The 17,042-nt window shown below is 38.6% G+C and overlaps 1 protein-coding gene across 7 annotated transcripts in view; it reads right to left on the bottom strand.

Annotated features, from left to right (window-relative positions):
• Positions 1-17,042, bottom strand: part of TRPM3 (transient receptor potential cation channel subfamily M member 3) — a 590,787-nt gene that overhangs the window by 161,389 nt on the left and 412,356 nt on the right. For all 7 annotated transcript variants that reach the window (XM_074953258.1, XM_074953253.1, XM_074953257.1 and 4 more), the window contains exons 4-5: positions 9,161-9,374; positions 5,023-5,147 (exon numbers count right to left, since the gene is read on the bottom strand). In XM_074953258.1, coding sequence (XP_074809359.1) covers positions 5,023-5,147; positions 9,161-9,374 — 339 coding nt within the window. The remainder of the gene's footprint in view (positions 1-5,022; positions 5,148-9,160; positions 9,375-17,042) is intronic.

Raw genomic sequence — 17,042 nt, 5'->3', positions numbered from 1 at the left:
AGCTTGAAAGCTTGTCTCTCTCACAAACAGAAGTTGGTCCAATAAAAGATATTCCCTCATCCACTTTGTCTCTCTAATATTCTGGAACCGACATGGCTACAACAACACTGCACATTATGTATCTACACATACCAGGGGAGGGTATATCATCTAGCCCAAACTTGTTGCATTCCAAGATACGAGTGAGATTCAATAGTTTACAATTAGTGGCACAGCTCTAAGTGAAGCATGGGGTGGGAGGCATGCAAAGGTAGCTTTAAGCCACCTTTCTGCCCTCCTGATCCTGGGCTACTCTGGGGGCTGGAGTAGTTCCTGGTGTAATTTAGATAGCCCTGGGTGTGTTAAGTGCCCCAAATCTCTGCAGTGCTACATTGCTGTAACCTCACTGCTAATATGCCCCTCCTACCTCATGCTCATGCCTGTCAGGCCAGGGCTTGTTAGGGGGTCCTCTAAAGGCAGCCTCCCTCAGGTCCTGCACTAGGGGAATTCCCGTTGGCTAAAAGTGGGAATTTAAAGCCCCCTTTACATTGCTCCAGCCCTTTATCCTCGGTAGGAGAGCCAAAGTGGGGATGAAAATCTCACCCAATATATTGAACAAGGTCTCAGTGACTTTAACTATGCTTATTTTCGTCTATTTTCCAATGACTGAAGTTCAAGCTTAGGTGCAACATATTCCTGGTGGACATTTACTTTTATATTAACAAAATATACCAGAAAATCTTAAGTCATTATTCATTCCTTAATCACCCAGAACTCCCACTGAAATCAATAGGAATTACACCTGAATTAATAAATAATAATAATAATACCAAGAATCACACCAAAGGAGAATCCGCCATTACATTTTGAACAAGAGTGTCACTAGCCTCACACAAGTTGATAAGTTGCCTGGTAGCCCAACATTATTCCTGAGAGTATACAGAGCTGTGTATATCATGACTGCAGAACTTGCCACAGAATTGTGCTCCAGAATATCAGCTTTCATTTTTAAAAATGTGTTTCTAGCCCTAACTTCATGTTTTCAAGTGTAAACTGATGCTTTGTTGCCTTACAGAGTCTGCTGACAGGCTGAAAAATGGTTTTGGGGGTGTGAACAGGTACTTTCATCTCAGAAGGTTGTTAAGTCTGAAACCTCAGGACATGTAATTTAAATGTCAACACTATTTAATTATTTAACTGCTGCCCATTTTAGCAGAAACATTCATTTTATGTGCTTATCCTGCAATCCCAAACTGCCTCCAAAAGCTTCACAGGAGAACAAAGCACCAGCTTCCTCCTGCCCACTGGCAAAAGCTCCAGCCTCCCCTCTGACAACCTCAATGACTGAGTTATGCTTTAAGACAAAATTCTGATACATACCAAAAACTGAAAATACAGGGGCAGTGTATGATAAGTGGGATTTAATATTAACAGAACATGGGTGCCACTGTACTGTTCATTTTAATATTTAATTAATTAAAAACTTCTTTTCATTTAAATGAAACTGCCAGAGAATTTTTAGTCTGGTGCACGACTGTGTCAAAGAATCTGGAAACCTAACAGCTGAATTAGGTGCAGCGCTGCAGAATATGTGGGGTTTTGGCTTTATACATGTGGTTTATAAGAAGTAAGAAGAGCTCCTCTCCCTCCCTCCAGTGCGAAGAATCTGTGCACCATCCCATACAGTGAGTCCCTGAAGTTAAGGCAATTGGTGTGCTGTGAAAGTTCAGAATGTTCTTTTAAACACCCAGAGCTTTATTATTTCCAAATCATATTTCTTTGCACAAGGCAAAGCACGTATTCCTCCTTCAGTATTACATATATACCACATTTGTACTTTAATAAAATTCATTTTAATTACTTGTGTGTTTAAAACCGTATATTCAATGAAGAACACCTTTTAACATTCAGACAATTAAAAATGGCTGATCTAGTGTAAAATTTTCCAAACCTACACTGAACTTTCCAAAACATTTCCCGCCAGTTCTCTCCATCCCCTTCATGAGTCCTCTTCATTCTCCTAGAATGTCACACTCAGGCTGCACTCCTATTGCTACTGGGACTCTTTCCTTCCCTGACATCTGTTTAGCACTTCCTGCTCTGGGCTACTGCCTCAGCTTCCGCTGTGTCTCTAACTGGAGTAGAGGAAAGGAGTAGGGTGTGCGGAGGCTAGTGAGGAGTGGGCAGGGAAAAGGAGGAAGGAAGTCATCTCAGACCCTGACCCTGCCCACCCTGGCAACCTGTTAAGAAAGCAGGAGAAACAGCAGGGGAAGCTGGAGGGCAGACCAAAAGGTGGAGTCTGCCCCCTAAAGCAAGAGGTTACTTAAGTCTGAACTCACACAAAACTCCCATTGAAATCAATGGGGCTTTTTAGCTGAGTAGCTTGTGGCTCAGAGCTTTTGTGAGAGTTTTTTTAAACAATGACTCTTCCTATGACATTAATTTATTTAAGGGTGAAAGGGACAGAGCCTACTGTAGGCATCAAAAGGAGAAAAGACAAATGAATTCACAGGGGCCTAGGCTAATGTGTAAAATTTCAAAAAAAAATTTACAGTATGAGACTTCTGACATAGTTGCAGTAATGAGTCTGACTCTCCATAAATCCATCATGACAAACCTCCAGCCCAAACAATGGCTGGGAGTGTTGGCAGGCGTGTTACACAATTTTGAAAACACTTGCTGAGCAAGTCAAATGCAGCGTGAGAGAGAGAGAGATTGAGATTCTCACCCTTGTAAATATCACATGCAGAAGCAAATTTTCTGTCTCCAGTGCTGCTGATAGTATCTCCTGCTCCACCCAATGAAGGGATGTTTTGACAATTTTTTCAGTTTTGATACTAATTTAACTAGACATAATGCCCATACACAGAGCCACAATATATACTGGAATTTAATAAGTCTTTTACTGTTGGTTGATTTGTTCTGAGATTGTTTTATGTATATATTTGTGATACTCATTTTTCATTTTTTACTTGCTTTACTAGGATTTATTTTACATAATCATGGACCAAGGTATATATTATTCTTCTCTTGTTTTTTCTTCGTGATATTTTTCCTTTTCAGTAAGTTTTATGGCATTCACCATATTTTTTTAATATACAGATAATGGTTTATGTAGTATAGGTCATTCTCCTTACCTGAATCTTTGTTTCCTTAAATCTACATTTTGTGTGTGTGTGTGAGAGACACTCAGAAAAATGTAAAGAGCAAGAACTACTAGGAACCTTTCAATACAGATAATATTATACTTTAGGGATGGGTAGAAACAGAAGTGATCTAATTTTGCACTCTCTCATTGGTCAATCCAGTTTCCATTTTCTCTAAACTATCAAAGTGTGGAGACAGAAGGGTTCAGTTACAATTTGTCTGTTATACATACACTTCAAAGGTCATAAATATTTTAGCTCTGTGAGGCTCGAAAGCTTGCACATGCCAACAGAAATTGGTCCGATAAAAGATATTACCTCACCTATCTTGTCTCAACCCTACTGACTTCAATGGAGTTGCTTGGTTGTAACTGATGGCAGAGTTCAGCAAAAAACCCTCTTGTTTGTCATTCAGACAATGGTATCCTTTTAAAATTTTCCAAATAGCTTAGAATAACTGTGCCAGCCTACAATTCTCAAACATTTTGACATTTTTGATTTTTGAAGTATTACTACTCTCTTGGCTCATCCCTAAATTCCAAAGCAATACTCTGCCATTCATTTCACACAATTTAAGTCAAGACTGTTGAAGTCCAGCATTTATGTCAGCCTTGCACTTAAAATCACCAGGAATATTTTATTCCTGTGGTTGTTATGGTTTTTGGCTTAGTTTTTCAGTGAATCCCCAATTATGTCACAATAGGATTCTAAATTATTTCCACAGAGCCCTCTCCTTGGTGACCATCTCCATCCAGGTTCTGAGCACCCTCAATATCTTGGTGGATTGAGCCTTAGTATTGTATCATGTAAAGGCCAGAGACTGTATAGACAGTACAAAGTTGTACCCCACAATTCTCTCCCCCTCTTGTGGTTACATGTTGTTTAGTGAATTACGATAAATTCCAGTTGGATCCACTCCTTTTTACTCTTATTGTAATTCCTTTCAATTTAACTGATAAGTGAATGCCTTTCCCCATTCTATACTGAGTGCAAATGAATAAATCCAGGTGGGAGGACACAGATTTAAAGTAATTCAGATAAAACAACTGTATTCTGTATTACCTTTGTTATAAATATATAAACCAATTCTAGTAGAATATAGACTGGGATTTCCAGCATCTACCCAAAATGTCAATCACAAGTTCTCATTCAAAATTCTCAGGAAAAAGGGGTAGGAAAATTTCAAACGAGGCAAAGTCAAGAAAGCAGGCAGATTATAAAGTTATTATATTATTTACAGTGAGAGAGGGAGATCCTGAGGTGGGAGGGATAGAGAGATCTAGCCGTAAAGAGGATGACATGAAGAAAGATGCATGGTAAATGTTACCCGCACCCCTTAGAAGATATGTGGGGCAGGGTTTCTGTGGAGTCCTGGCTCATGAATGAAGAATTCATATAATATGAGCCTTCCAAGGTTGTGGAATAATTATATATTAATTGGGAAACAGTATGTAATTATGGAATTCAAGATCACAACATAGTACATTTGCAAAAGAGGGCAGAGTTCAAGTTGTGCATGAAACCTTAGCTTTGGCATTCTCTGACATTTAGTGATTTACTGTGAAACTTTAACAAGCTTTTAACGTAGATTTTCAATGGAAATTCCTTGTCTTTTATTTTAAAAAAGAAGAAAGCATACAAAATATATTAGAAAAAACTGGAATGCCTTATTTCATGAGCCTTACATAATCTACAGGATGGATTTCCTGTTCTAATCTTGCTATGCTCCCACAAAATATAAATTTAAGAACATGAAAATGCCTGAGTATTTGCCTTTTACCAAGCAGCTTGACTACAAATACCACTTCTATCTGAGAAGCACTGAGAAAAAGTAAAGGAAAAAATAACCCAGAATATACAGGTATGTTGTAGATGACACAGATCCCCTAACACTTACATCTTTGCCAATCAGGTCCTCTTGGTTCTCTACAATTCCCCAGGGGGCTATACCAATGGTACAGATCTTCCCTCGGGATTTTGAGGCATGATCCTTTAATGCATCTCCAACATGCCGAATGACTCCTGAAAAAAAAAAAACAGGCTCATAATCAAAAATTCAAAGCACAGTATTTTTGGTCACGTTGGTCTGGAATCAGCCAACCACTTAAGTATATGCTTTCCTAATCACATCCCTATTCAGCACAGTGCTTAAGCATGCGCTTCAAGTTAAGTATTTCCTTAAGTGTTTTGCAGAACTGGGGCCATAATAAAATGATTTAGATTGATATATACAGTGCCTTACTAGTTCAGTGTATTTTACATACAACCTTATTGAATAAATTAATGTAAACAACAAATTCCACAACTCTAACAATGAAAATGAAGACGTTGATAATCATAACTTTGCTTTTTCTCATCTGTATCCAGATACACACACACTCTAATATGTGTAGGGTGTATGTCTTCAATCCTCTCCAAGTACACAGAAATGCACAGAAAAGGGGGGAAAATGTGTAGCATGCATGATTGTCCCCTCAAATTTTGAAACCTCTCAGGCATGTAACCCACAAGTAAGGTGGTTGAAATACTGATGGAAATGTCGTGAAAGCATCATTACACACAGCTGTAGACAGCAGTGGCACCATCCCATCAAACCACAAACCCAGTCACCAGGGAAAAGCCAGCAGGAAGTGCAAGAAAGTAGAGACTGGTGCACACAAAATGACTGCCTCATGGCTTGCCATACTCTGATTACTGCTTGCACTGTCTAAAGCAACTTCTGGCTACTTTAATTACATTCCTATGCTAACTCCTGTACAGTGCACATGTACAGGTTAATGTGCCAGGCTGGACAGTTGCTTTTGGACTCAGGCTTTCTTTTCCGCTTTCCAAGCTCACTTTCCTAACAGTTTTGACACAGCTTGTATCAAGAACTACTTTCATCACCTGACTGCAGCTAACAGTAGCACAACAGCACGTGGAATTTAATGTCACTTGCTCTTCTTTGCTGACAGCTTTGCGTAAAATGCATTTAAAATCTACTTGTGCTCACTGAGGGGATAATTGGTTCCAAATTACATTCTTAGATTGATTTTTTTTTTAAACCAGTTTTCTTTACTGTTTCCCTGCTCTGGTTCCATGAATCCTAAAGTGACATTGACAGATTACAACAGTCAGACAATAACCACAAGTTTCCCCATAGCTACTGCCCTCTTATACCCATTTAAAATCAACAGTGAAAAAAACCTGACATCTAATCTTCTAATCTTCCTGACTGCCACCACATAGTCTGGCAGATGAGGGCAAAATGCACACATCTCAGCCAAATGAATCTGTGATCCCACATCCTGATGGTACACAGGAGGTCTTCTCTGTCTACGAAAGCTATTGCTTTCTAGGGAATACAGCTTCTGATTCCAGATGGATATTGAAGCAATTTGTTTATAAGAAGATATGGGGTGAGTCAGGCATACGCTATTTATGTTATGTCGTGAATATGAATACTCAGAGGGCAACATTTTAGGGGGTTTTCTATTATGCCTTTTAACAACATACAGCTAGCTCCCTGTCTAACTAACTACTACATTAGTTGCCATTCCATGTAATATGATACGTGTATACTGCCATATTATGGGTACATTGTGAGTGACAGCAGCTAATGTATATACACACTTCAGGTTAATAGTCATACCTTGCATCTAATATTATTAATATTCTTCAGAAAGGAAATGTTGGAAAGAATTTTTATCCAAAACAACGGGTGAGATTTACAAACAAATTAGGTACCAAATTTACATGTACAATTGGACACCCAATTTAAGTGCACAGTTATCACAATTATGCAAAACAAATTTTATAGTTGTACGTGCAAATGAGCGGTTTATGTGCAGAATTTTTGAGTTGTGCATGCAACTATGGTAACTGCAAGAAGAGATTAGGTTCACAACTGTGTACCCAACTTGTTTAAAAATCTGACCCCAGAGCTCTCTTCTGCTTTACTCTGTATACTTTATGTTGTAAATAGAAGTAATTGAATATTCAGGATTGATTTTAGGATCATACACAACAGTGGTTGTTCTAACAGTCTTATTTGACTATGAATAATTTTTTGGCACAGAAAAAAATACCTGTTCATATGAATTTGGGATTTTTTTTTTGTCAGCTACGATTATGACACTTTGAAAACTGCTATAATGGACATAGAGCTTTTTCTCTTAACTCCAGTCTTATTCTACAAAGCACAACTTCATATTCAGTCCTCTGAAGACATCTTTGCAGCTTGGTTTGAAATGTTGAGTTGGAGAGCCTATTGCAGTATGGTTAAAAGGTCCACAGAGGGATGCATTTTTAATTAGGATTTTCTATCTATATCTGCCACACTCAATGCCGCACGATCTGAACATCTAACAAAATTATCACCACCCCAATTTACAGGCCAACCCTTGTTCTAGTTTCCTTCCTCCTCCAACTGAGGCATTGGGGATGTTTAAAAAAATACCAAGAGATTCCACCTGCTCCTGTTTCTGTTGTAGGTATGGGAAAGCTGAGAAGATGACAAACTTCCCAGACAGCTAAGAAACAAAGGAAACTGGGCTAACAATTACTGTAGTCATATTTAATTCAATATATATTAAAAAAACAAAAACAAACAATCTCATTAGGCATGTTCTGAACTGAGCTTCAAAATATGTGATGCCTAATCCAAATCCCACTTAAATTAATGCAAAGGTTCCCATTTACTTCAATGAGCTTTGTATCAGGCCTGTATTATCAATATAGTAGAACGAATATGCTACTCTCCATAGGCACTGAAAGGATTAAATAATGCTGAAATATTGATGTAATGTAGCTGTGCTGACTCAGGTAGAGATAATGTGCCACAACAATTCACGTGTGCATACTTTAACTTTACATATTATCATTCCCCATATGTAGAATGCTTTGCCTCGCCTCATTTCCCCGCCCCCCCTCCCTCTTGCCTCCCCATCATTTCAGTCTCCCCATGACAATAAAACTCATGTGGACAGGTAGAAAATAACTTCTATGTCAGGGTTCTAAAATTTGGATGTGTTCAACTTTGCATACAAATTGAAATATGTTACCTCTGTTTCTGCAAGGACAATTGGGAAAAAAAAACCTGGGGGGGGGGCGGGGAGGGGGGGGAGAATCAGACTCCTAATCCACAGAGAGGAGGAAAAAATGACTTTTATTCAGATTAAAGGCTTTTATTTTTTCAGGCACATAAAATAGAAAAACTCTTTTCTCTGTCACATCTAACTTGTTCTTATAAGTGAAAGATAAAAGTTGCCTCTTTTTTTGGATGAAAATATTTTCCTTTAATGAAGTGGAAAGTTTCTTGTTTGTAATACCTACGAACTAGCTACCCTTTCAGGCTGCTAGCTGCAGATCACTCCATTCCATAAATGGTACCTGGGCTCATTGATGTTAGTCTCATGAAGTCCCCTCTGACAAAACACTTCAGATTGTCCCACAGCAGGTTTTATTTTTTGCACTTCACAATCTGTCTTTCATGCTTTAATAAACCTTTTATTCTTGAAAGAAAAAAGAAAAGGAGTACTTGTGGCACCTTAAAGACTAACCAGTTTATTTGAGCATGAGCTTTCGTGAGCTACAGCTCACTTCATCGGATGCATAGCATATCGTGGAAACTGCAGAAGACATTATATACACACAGAGACCATGAAACAAAACTTCCTCTTCATGGTCTCTGTGTGTATATAATGTCTTCTGCAGTTTCCACGATATGCTATGCATCCGATGAAGTGAGCTGTAGCTCACGAAAGCTCATGCTCAAATAAACTGGTTAGTCTCTAAGGTGCCACAAGTACTCCTTTTCTTTTTTCTTTTTACGAATACAGACTAACACGGCTGTTACTCTGAAACCTTTTATTCTTGGAGAGCTGTTCAATACATATTATTCTGGCATTTTCTTGCTAATGCATAATAAAAAGAAAAAGTTACTATAAAATGGCTCAGCCTCTCTTTAGAATCTGGACTGATTCTAAATCATGATGGTTAAAATGATGAAAGCCTCCCTGATGCCACAAAGCTCTTATTTTAATGTTGCTTGTTACCTGTGTTTACTCCTCCAGTGAATATCCATGCTCCAGTTGTCATGGCAGCTTTAATCAGACCTTTCCCAAAGACTTGCTTGAGTTTTGGCTGAAGTTCAAAATTCTGAAGGCCTCCATGCACAGAGATGAGAAGCTTGGGGAGCTCAAGCTGCCACTCTTTTGTCATCAGGTGTAGAAGAAGATCAGGCTTTGTGTCAAAAGACACACGTACATACTGCAGAATTAAGGGCATTGATAAAGAAAAAGGTTGGTTATGACTCATGATGTGTAACACCAAGAAAATATTTTAAAAACATACAACTTTTGCAACAAAAAACTAATTAATTGTAACTTTGATGGTTTAAAAAGCAATTTATGAAACTACAGACCATGACAATTATAGGTAGCCATTTCACAGAGTTTATTCTCTCCAAAGCTCTTTGCAATAATTAATCAATCAATCCTCACAACACCTGTCAGGAGCTAATAGATAAACATTATCCCTTAATTTCCTCATCTGTAAATTAAGGCAGAGAGGTTAAGTGATTTGCCCAAGGCCATGGGGCAGTTGATATCATACCTCCATTTAGAACTCTCTTTATTCTAGACAAATGTATTAAAAACATCTACAAAATATGTAATAGTGGACATGCCTGCATTTAACTTAAGGTTAAGGTTGCAAAGTCGAGCACTCAGAAGTTAGGAAATGGCTGAATTAAGGTTCCCCTTTCAACTTGCTTCACTTGTGTGGATTTAATAAGGAATAAATTATTACCCCTGACTGAGAATATGTTTTAAGGCCAGAAGGGACCATTAGGTTCATCTACACTAAACTTTTGCAGAAGACAAACCATAGAATTTCACCCAGTGGTTCCTGCATCAAGACCATAACTTCAGGTTGAGCTAGAGTACATATAATTATTCTGGAACCTTCCACTAATATATTTCTTTCCCCCATCCCTCATGGTTTATCAGCATAACCTTCAGATCCACAGCACAGACTTCAGAATAGGCATATCTGGTTTTAGAACATTAGTACATTTCAGCGAACATATTATGCTAACATATTTCATGAACATTTTGTTCATTTTTACTATGTCTGTTCCTTTTTTGTGGTCTGTGATTGGTCACCTACAGTAAGTCTCATGGTACTGTTTCTGCTTCCTGAGTGGATGTGAAACTTCAGATGGAGTATTTCTGGCATGAATGCTAATATCTGTGGTTGCATGCAAATATGGGTATTCAATGATGAATGGCCTTTCTCAACATTCCTGCAAGCAGAGCCCCATTTGCACAAATGATCATGAGAAAACAAACGAATAAGAACTTGGACCAACTGAAAAGCGCACCAGAGTTAAAAAATATTGATTCACTCTACAGTTATAATAATCCTCCCAACAGCTGCTAAGTCTTTTTACTATTAGGAGGCAAAAGGCCATATGTAGTGTATATCTGGTGAGCATGTAATGTACTATCAAGTATGTGTGCAATGGCTTCAATGGCTGGATTGCTGAAATTGAAAGCCAAACTCTTCTAGGCATTTGAGTGCACTGGCTGAATGCTGAAGATAATAGATTTCACTAAGAATTTCACCCAGTAATTCCCGCATGAAGCCCATAACTTCTGGGCTTCACTAAGAATTGAGGATATCATGGACTTGTGACAACAGGAATGTTGGTAAGACACTATTCTTTATTTCTTTCACCCTGTCACAGACAGAAGTTGGGGTTACAAAAGGTTATACCACTATTACATGGCAGGGGTTACCAGCCACATATTGTAACTATTATTGAGGGTACTCAACATCTTAAAAGGCTGAACCCTCTGAATAGTTAAAAGAGGGAAGATTTTCTGTTGGTCTGAGCATTATATTCCGGTTTTGTTGGCAATGAGAGTCGCTGTGCTCAGTCTCCCACGATGAATATATGCATTTTAACTGATGATGTTCATCTATATTTGTTACAAGCAGAGGTTGTAGGACCATCCCATGTGCCACTCCTGCTCAGATCAAGTCCTGTATCCTGCCACCACTCATGACAGACACCAAATGTTTAAAATGAAGACAAAAATTGCGTAGGATGCACATCAACCGTTTTGCAAAAGCGTGACTGGGGGTGAGAAGGTTTCCTTCTGACCCTTGTAGCAATCGGTTTATTCCATAAAACACATGATTTCATTAACCCCAGTTTAGCTTGTATAACTACCAACTGGTAAAAATATTAACTCCTTTTTCAGCCACTTCTATAACTTCCAGCAGTAACAAATTCCATAAGCTGACTACAAGATATTGAAGAAATATTTTCTTTTATTTATCTGAAAATTATCACTAATTTCAAATGACCATTTGTTCTTGTTTAGGTGAGAAAAAGGACTATATTCTTAATGTAAAATGAAATTTTATCATATGAAGAAATGTGAGTAAACAAATCTGAGTGGGTCTTCTCAACTACAAGAACCAGCAATGCAAAGGAAATTTAAATCTTAGAAACTCCCCTGAGAAAAGGTCAAGGGGCTAAAATATTGGATTTTCTTTTCGTGAGAAGAAATGTCTAGACTTCAATTTTGTGATTATCTTATTCCTTTTAGCTCTTGTGGGGGGCATTTTCAGTTTGGTGTGCCTTGGATAATTCTTTTGTAATCACTTCAGATGTAATTTAATGTGTATAGGATCATTCTTTTGTCATCACTTCCAAGGCACCCACTAAATTATGAATAAATGCTTTTAAAACCATTTTTGATCATATTAATAATTTATCTCTCTCTATTTTGTAGTAGAACATTTGACCTTTTCCCTTTTCTGTTTAGATTCTGCTGCCATTACTGGCTTCCTTCACCGCCGCTAGCTCGGAAAGATTTTTAAATTTAACTATGAACTTGAGCCAAATCGCTGCTCAGTTCCATCAGTCTCCCCATATCTCTTTGGCTGATATCTACCTTTCAGCTCCATAAGTGATTATATTTTTATAGAGGAGAATTTGACACTTGTGAAAGAAGCCAAACTGACAGCATTGCTATTTATCAACAGAACAGGTACAATATAGGAAGCAGAAGGAGAAGCTTCACCACAGCAACCTGCCAAAGTGCTTTGGCTCACCACTGAACTAGTTTAGATGGGCCACATCATAGGATGAAAGATTAGTTCAAGTTCCCATGTCCATTTAATCCATAGCTTGACGATTAAGACTCAACAAAAATGTCACTTAATACTAGCTGTGATTATGATGCTTTATTTTCATATCAAGGGATTAGCCAGAAACTCAGACTCATTTCTCATTGACCAATAAACAGCCAGATGGCTGCAAAATAGCCCAACCTAGGTTAGAATTGAACTACAGTGGTAATCTAGTGGTAAAATCTTTCATATCCTGAGCCATACAGTTCTCCAACCACAATGCCTCTATTAGAGTACATATAATTAAACTGCAGTGTGCATTGTACCTGGCTGATTGCTGATAATAATAATTTGAGGGAGACACTTACAAACTCAGTGCACAGACTCATTCTGCTGTGACAGACATGACACTTAAGTATTTCTGAATTTTCCCTCGATTAACATACTGCCTAATACTTTGCCTTCTGCAACGCAATCTGGCATTTCCCCCTGTATTTTCTCACTAGTGGCAACTGGATGATGACATGACCATTTTACCTACCTCAATTAACTGTCCAAAGTTTCAGATGCTTTTCTAAACTAAGCTGAATCTCTGAATCTTTTGCTGTTTGTGCCTCACAGCAAAAGGCCTGATCCGGCTCCCATTATAAACAAGAGCAAAACTCTCATTAGCTAACAGAAGCAGAATAGGATCTTTATTAATATTCTTTTAATATTTTAGGGCCTTATTCAAATCCAAAGAAAGTCAATGGAAGCACTCATTGATTTCAATGGGCTTTGGATCTAGGCCGGGGTGGCCATACTTTTTGGCCTGAGGGTCACATCTCGGTATGGAAATTGTATATAGGGCTGGCTGGGATAGGGGATTGGGGCACATGGCCGGGGGAGGATGAGGGCTCTGGCTGGGGGGTGCAGATTCTGGGGTGGGGCTGGGGATGAGGGGTTTGGGGTGCAGGAGGGTGCTCCGGGCTGGGATGGAAGGGTTTGGAGGGCGGGAGGGGGCTCTTGGCTGGGCAGGGGATTGGGGCACAGGGGTGTGTGTGGGGGCTGGGGATGAGGATTTGGGGTGCAGGAGGGTGCTCTGGGCTGAGATCAAAGGGTTTGGAGGGCGATCAGGGCTGGGGTTGGGGCATGGGGGGGGGAGGGGGAAGCGCGCTCGGGTGCAGGATCTGGGCGGCGCTTACCTGAAGCAGCTTCTGGAAACAGCAGCCCGTCCCCCGTTTGGGAGCAGGGCCACGCCGCTCTGCGCGCTGCCCTGTCCGCAGGCACCGCCTCCCCTCCCCCATTGGCCACGGTTCCGGCCAATGGGATCTGCAGAGCTGGCGCTTGGGGTGGGGGCAGAGTGCAGAGCCCCCTGGCTGCTCCGGCTTCTAGGAACCATGTGGAGCTGTTGCACCTGTGGAGCAGAGCAAGGCAAGCTCCCAACCCCGTTCCCTGTCGGGAGCTCGAGGACCAGATTAAAAGGTCTGATGGGCTGGATGCGGCCTGTAGTTTGCCCACCCCTGACCTAGGCCTTTGTGTATTTCATTCACTTTTTTCTCCAGAACCCTCATTATTTCAAATGCTGTAAATTTATTTTGAATATTAATAATTTGCTATGTCAAAAAATAAAACCCATTGTCTTTTTCATGGTTTAATGTCAAAGGATTATAGATTATCCCCCCTTGTTTCTCTCTCCTTGCACTAATGGCTTTTTAAAATCTTTCCTGTGCAGTTTTGTCAAATCTATACTTTTTAAAACCGCAAATGCATTTTTAGGTGTGGCTGATTTCCAAGACTCTTTAATAAAATACAACACATTGAAGCTATATATGAGAAACTATATCTGGCAAATCTGTTTACCTGCCTCATAGCCAGAATGATGCATTTCAACATGAAAGAACAATGTAAGGGACACTAAGCCTTTTCCACAGTAATATACTTTCTGTCTTCTGAAGTTGCAAACATATGCCAGCCACTCAATGAGCATGTTAAAAGTATCATTTGAACGCTTTGGATTAGCAGGAAATTATTAAAAATAGAACTAATGTATTTAATTCACTGTGAACCTTTCAAGCACCCATCAGCCATCCAACCTTGTATAACCATGATCAAAGCAACTTTAGTTCAGCAAAGCAGAGTTAATTAGAAATCTGTATAGGATTCAAATGTCCCAATTAATGAAACGGGTTCCAGAATTATTTGTGTGTTAAAAAGAGGAGGATAAATTCAACACAGCAGTTAAATTTGGTCCTTTAAATTCAATGCACAGTGCAACAATGCATGATTGATCCCACCTGGTCTACCAAGGTCCAGACCCCCCAAATCTCTGTTCAGTCAATTAATTTTTCATATTTCGGGTTTAATTAGAAATTGACAGTCAAGCTATATTTTGCATGCATGTATTCTTGGGGTTGGGGTTGATATAAAACCTGATGGCATATCATGTACTGTTTTATAATTCACTAGAAGCCCACCTAAATCCAATAATGACTTACTTAGTAAACCAGGTAACTCTTATTCATTAAAGAGGGATTCTCAAGCTTTTCAAACAGGTGCCTTAAAACATTTTACTGCATCTCTCAAATCTCGCTGATACATCTGTTGGATGGTATCTCTCCACCCAGGAGGAGATCTGTTGATGACATTGACTTAATTTTCCTGTCTCCATTCTTCCGATAGCCCTTGACCTCTTTCAAAAGATCATGGAATTAGCAACGCTCAGCCTCTTTCCCAGCTCTTTACTGCTCCTTTGTGTGATGGAGGTCTTTTTAAGGAGCAGAACGTGTGCAGAGGACCATAGCAATGTGGCAAAGTGGTGGTCCTTGGCAAATAAACCCCCCGAACATTTTGGAGAATTTATTGATTGAGCCATGTTGCTAGTTTTTGGGTGGGGGAAGATTTGTATTTAGTGCCCAAAAGCCTTTGGTAATAAAACAATTTAAAAGATATATAAAGAATTTGATGAAACAGCAGAAGGTTGGTGCCAACAAATAGATGAGAGATTAATACATAGAGGCTGGGTAACTATATCCTAATGAACTGTGCTACAAGCTCTGTCCTGCAAATCCTGAGTTTTGATTTTTTGTTGTAGGTTTATATACAATTTCATTTTATTGAAACAAAATCCTACTTATTTCCTCTTCTGGGCTTTCCAGTATATCTTGGCTATTGTGTCTCTGTTATGGCTAGACAGTGAGCTCTTTGTGCGTAAAATTGTCTGTATTTTTATGTCTGGTACTGTGCTGAGCACATGTGCTTAATTACAATAAAATAATTAACATTAATAGAGTCCCTTCTTTTATGTGTGTGCATGTGTGTTTTATTTTGATTGCAAGAAGGGGAAAAACACATGGAAATTAAACCTGAAACTCTAAAGATTTTCCTTAACTTAAATATTGAGTTCAAGAAAATGTTTATAAAGAAGATTTTGCTTAAATTTGAAAAACCTGTTATTTTCTGTCTAGCTGTGCTAATACCGGCCGCACCACAAATATTGTATATACCCTTGAAGGGTGAAATTTTGTAATGCATTTGCTGAGTATTAACAGGGTTAACCATTTTATAAAACCAAAGAAAATTTTTACTAATTGCAGATCAAGAAACGTGGGTGTAGTTATTATAGGACACTCAACTGTTACAAGAAATGAGAAAATACCACTTTATTAACTGATCTCAACAACCACTATAATCTAATCTCAAATATACTCTGCCATAAGAGAGTTAATTTATCCAAATGATTCACCTCAAACATTAAAAGGATAAGTGGAAAAGAGAATGGTAAATTTAATTCCACAATAGGCACTGGAAAACTAATTTAAATGTTACTAAAAATGTATCACCATTGCACATATGCTGGAGATGTGGATAGAAAGTAGATACTCTGAATTAGTAATGCTGTAGGCAAATACATAACATTGATGAAATATGGGATAGAATACCACTACACAGGCTTTCGCTGATGATTTCATATGGTATGTCTCTCAAATTCTCAGAAGGACAAGGTGGGTAAGGTATAACGTTTATTGGACCAACTTCCATTAGTGAAAGAAATTTTTGAACTTACACAAAGCTCTTCTTCAGGACTGTGTAAGCTTGTCTCTCTCACCAACAGAAGTTGGTCCAATAAAAGATATTACCTCACTCACCTTGTCTCTCTAATATACTGGGACCAGCATGGCTACAACAACACTGACAAATTCTCAGAAGGTGATTCATTATGTCTACCCTAAGAAAAACAACTTTTTAAAAAGAAAACTGAGAACAGTGTTGGCATCACACTTAATTATTTGTACAAATATGGCAGAAATTCTTACAATGAGCATGAGGCCAAATAATGTCCTCAGTTATGTCAGGACATACTCAATTTAGCAGCCCCATAGAGTTCAGTTTTTCACAAATAGGATATTAGCAAAATTAATGTCCTTTGGGAATTTTTGTTTTACATTTCTGGAGGAAAAAATGAAGTTTGAACCATTAAAAGGAATGGTATGGCCCAATTTTGTTGAGGATGTTCAGTCTATTATGTTCTCCTCTGTTACTGTTCTGTACTGATTTTTTTTTTGGTTATTACGGCCTTATTGTAGCTTTGTTCTTGATTTTCACTACAATTTAAAAAGGGATATAATGATGCTCACTAGTAAACTCATTTACAAAGTACTTGTACATTCCCCGTCACTCTGTATTAATGGTAACTTAACTGTATTTCAACTGAAAATAATATACTTACAAAAGGGGAAACAGTTACCTTATTTATCAGATGCTTGAAACCCTTTTATTTAAATATAAACAGAGATCAAATTTTCTCCACAG

The sequence above is a fragment of the Natator depressus genome, chromosome 5, assembly GCF_965152275.1.
Source record: "Natator depressus isolate rNatDep1 chromosome 5, rNatDep2.hap1, whole genome shotgun sequence".
NCBI lineage: Eukaryota > Metazoa > Chordata > Testudines > Cheloniidae > Natator > Natator depressus.
This window is presented reverse-complemented; position numbering and strand designations above follow the sequence as displayed.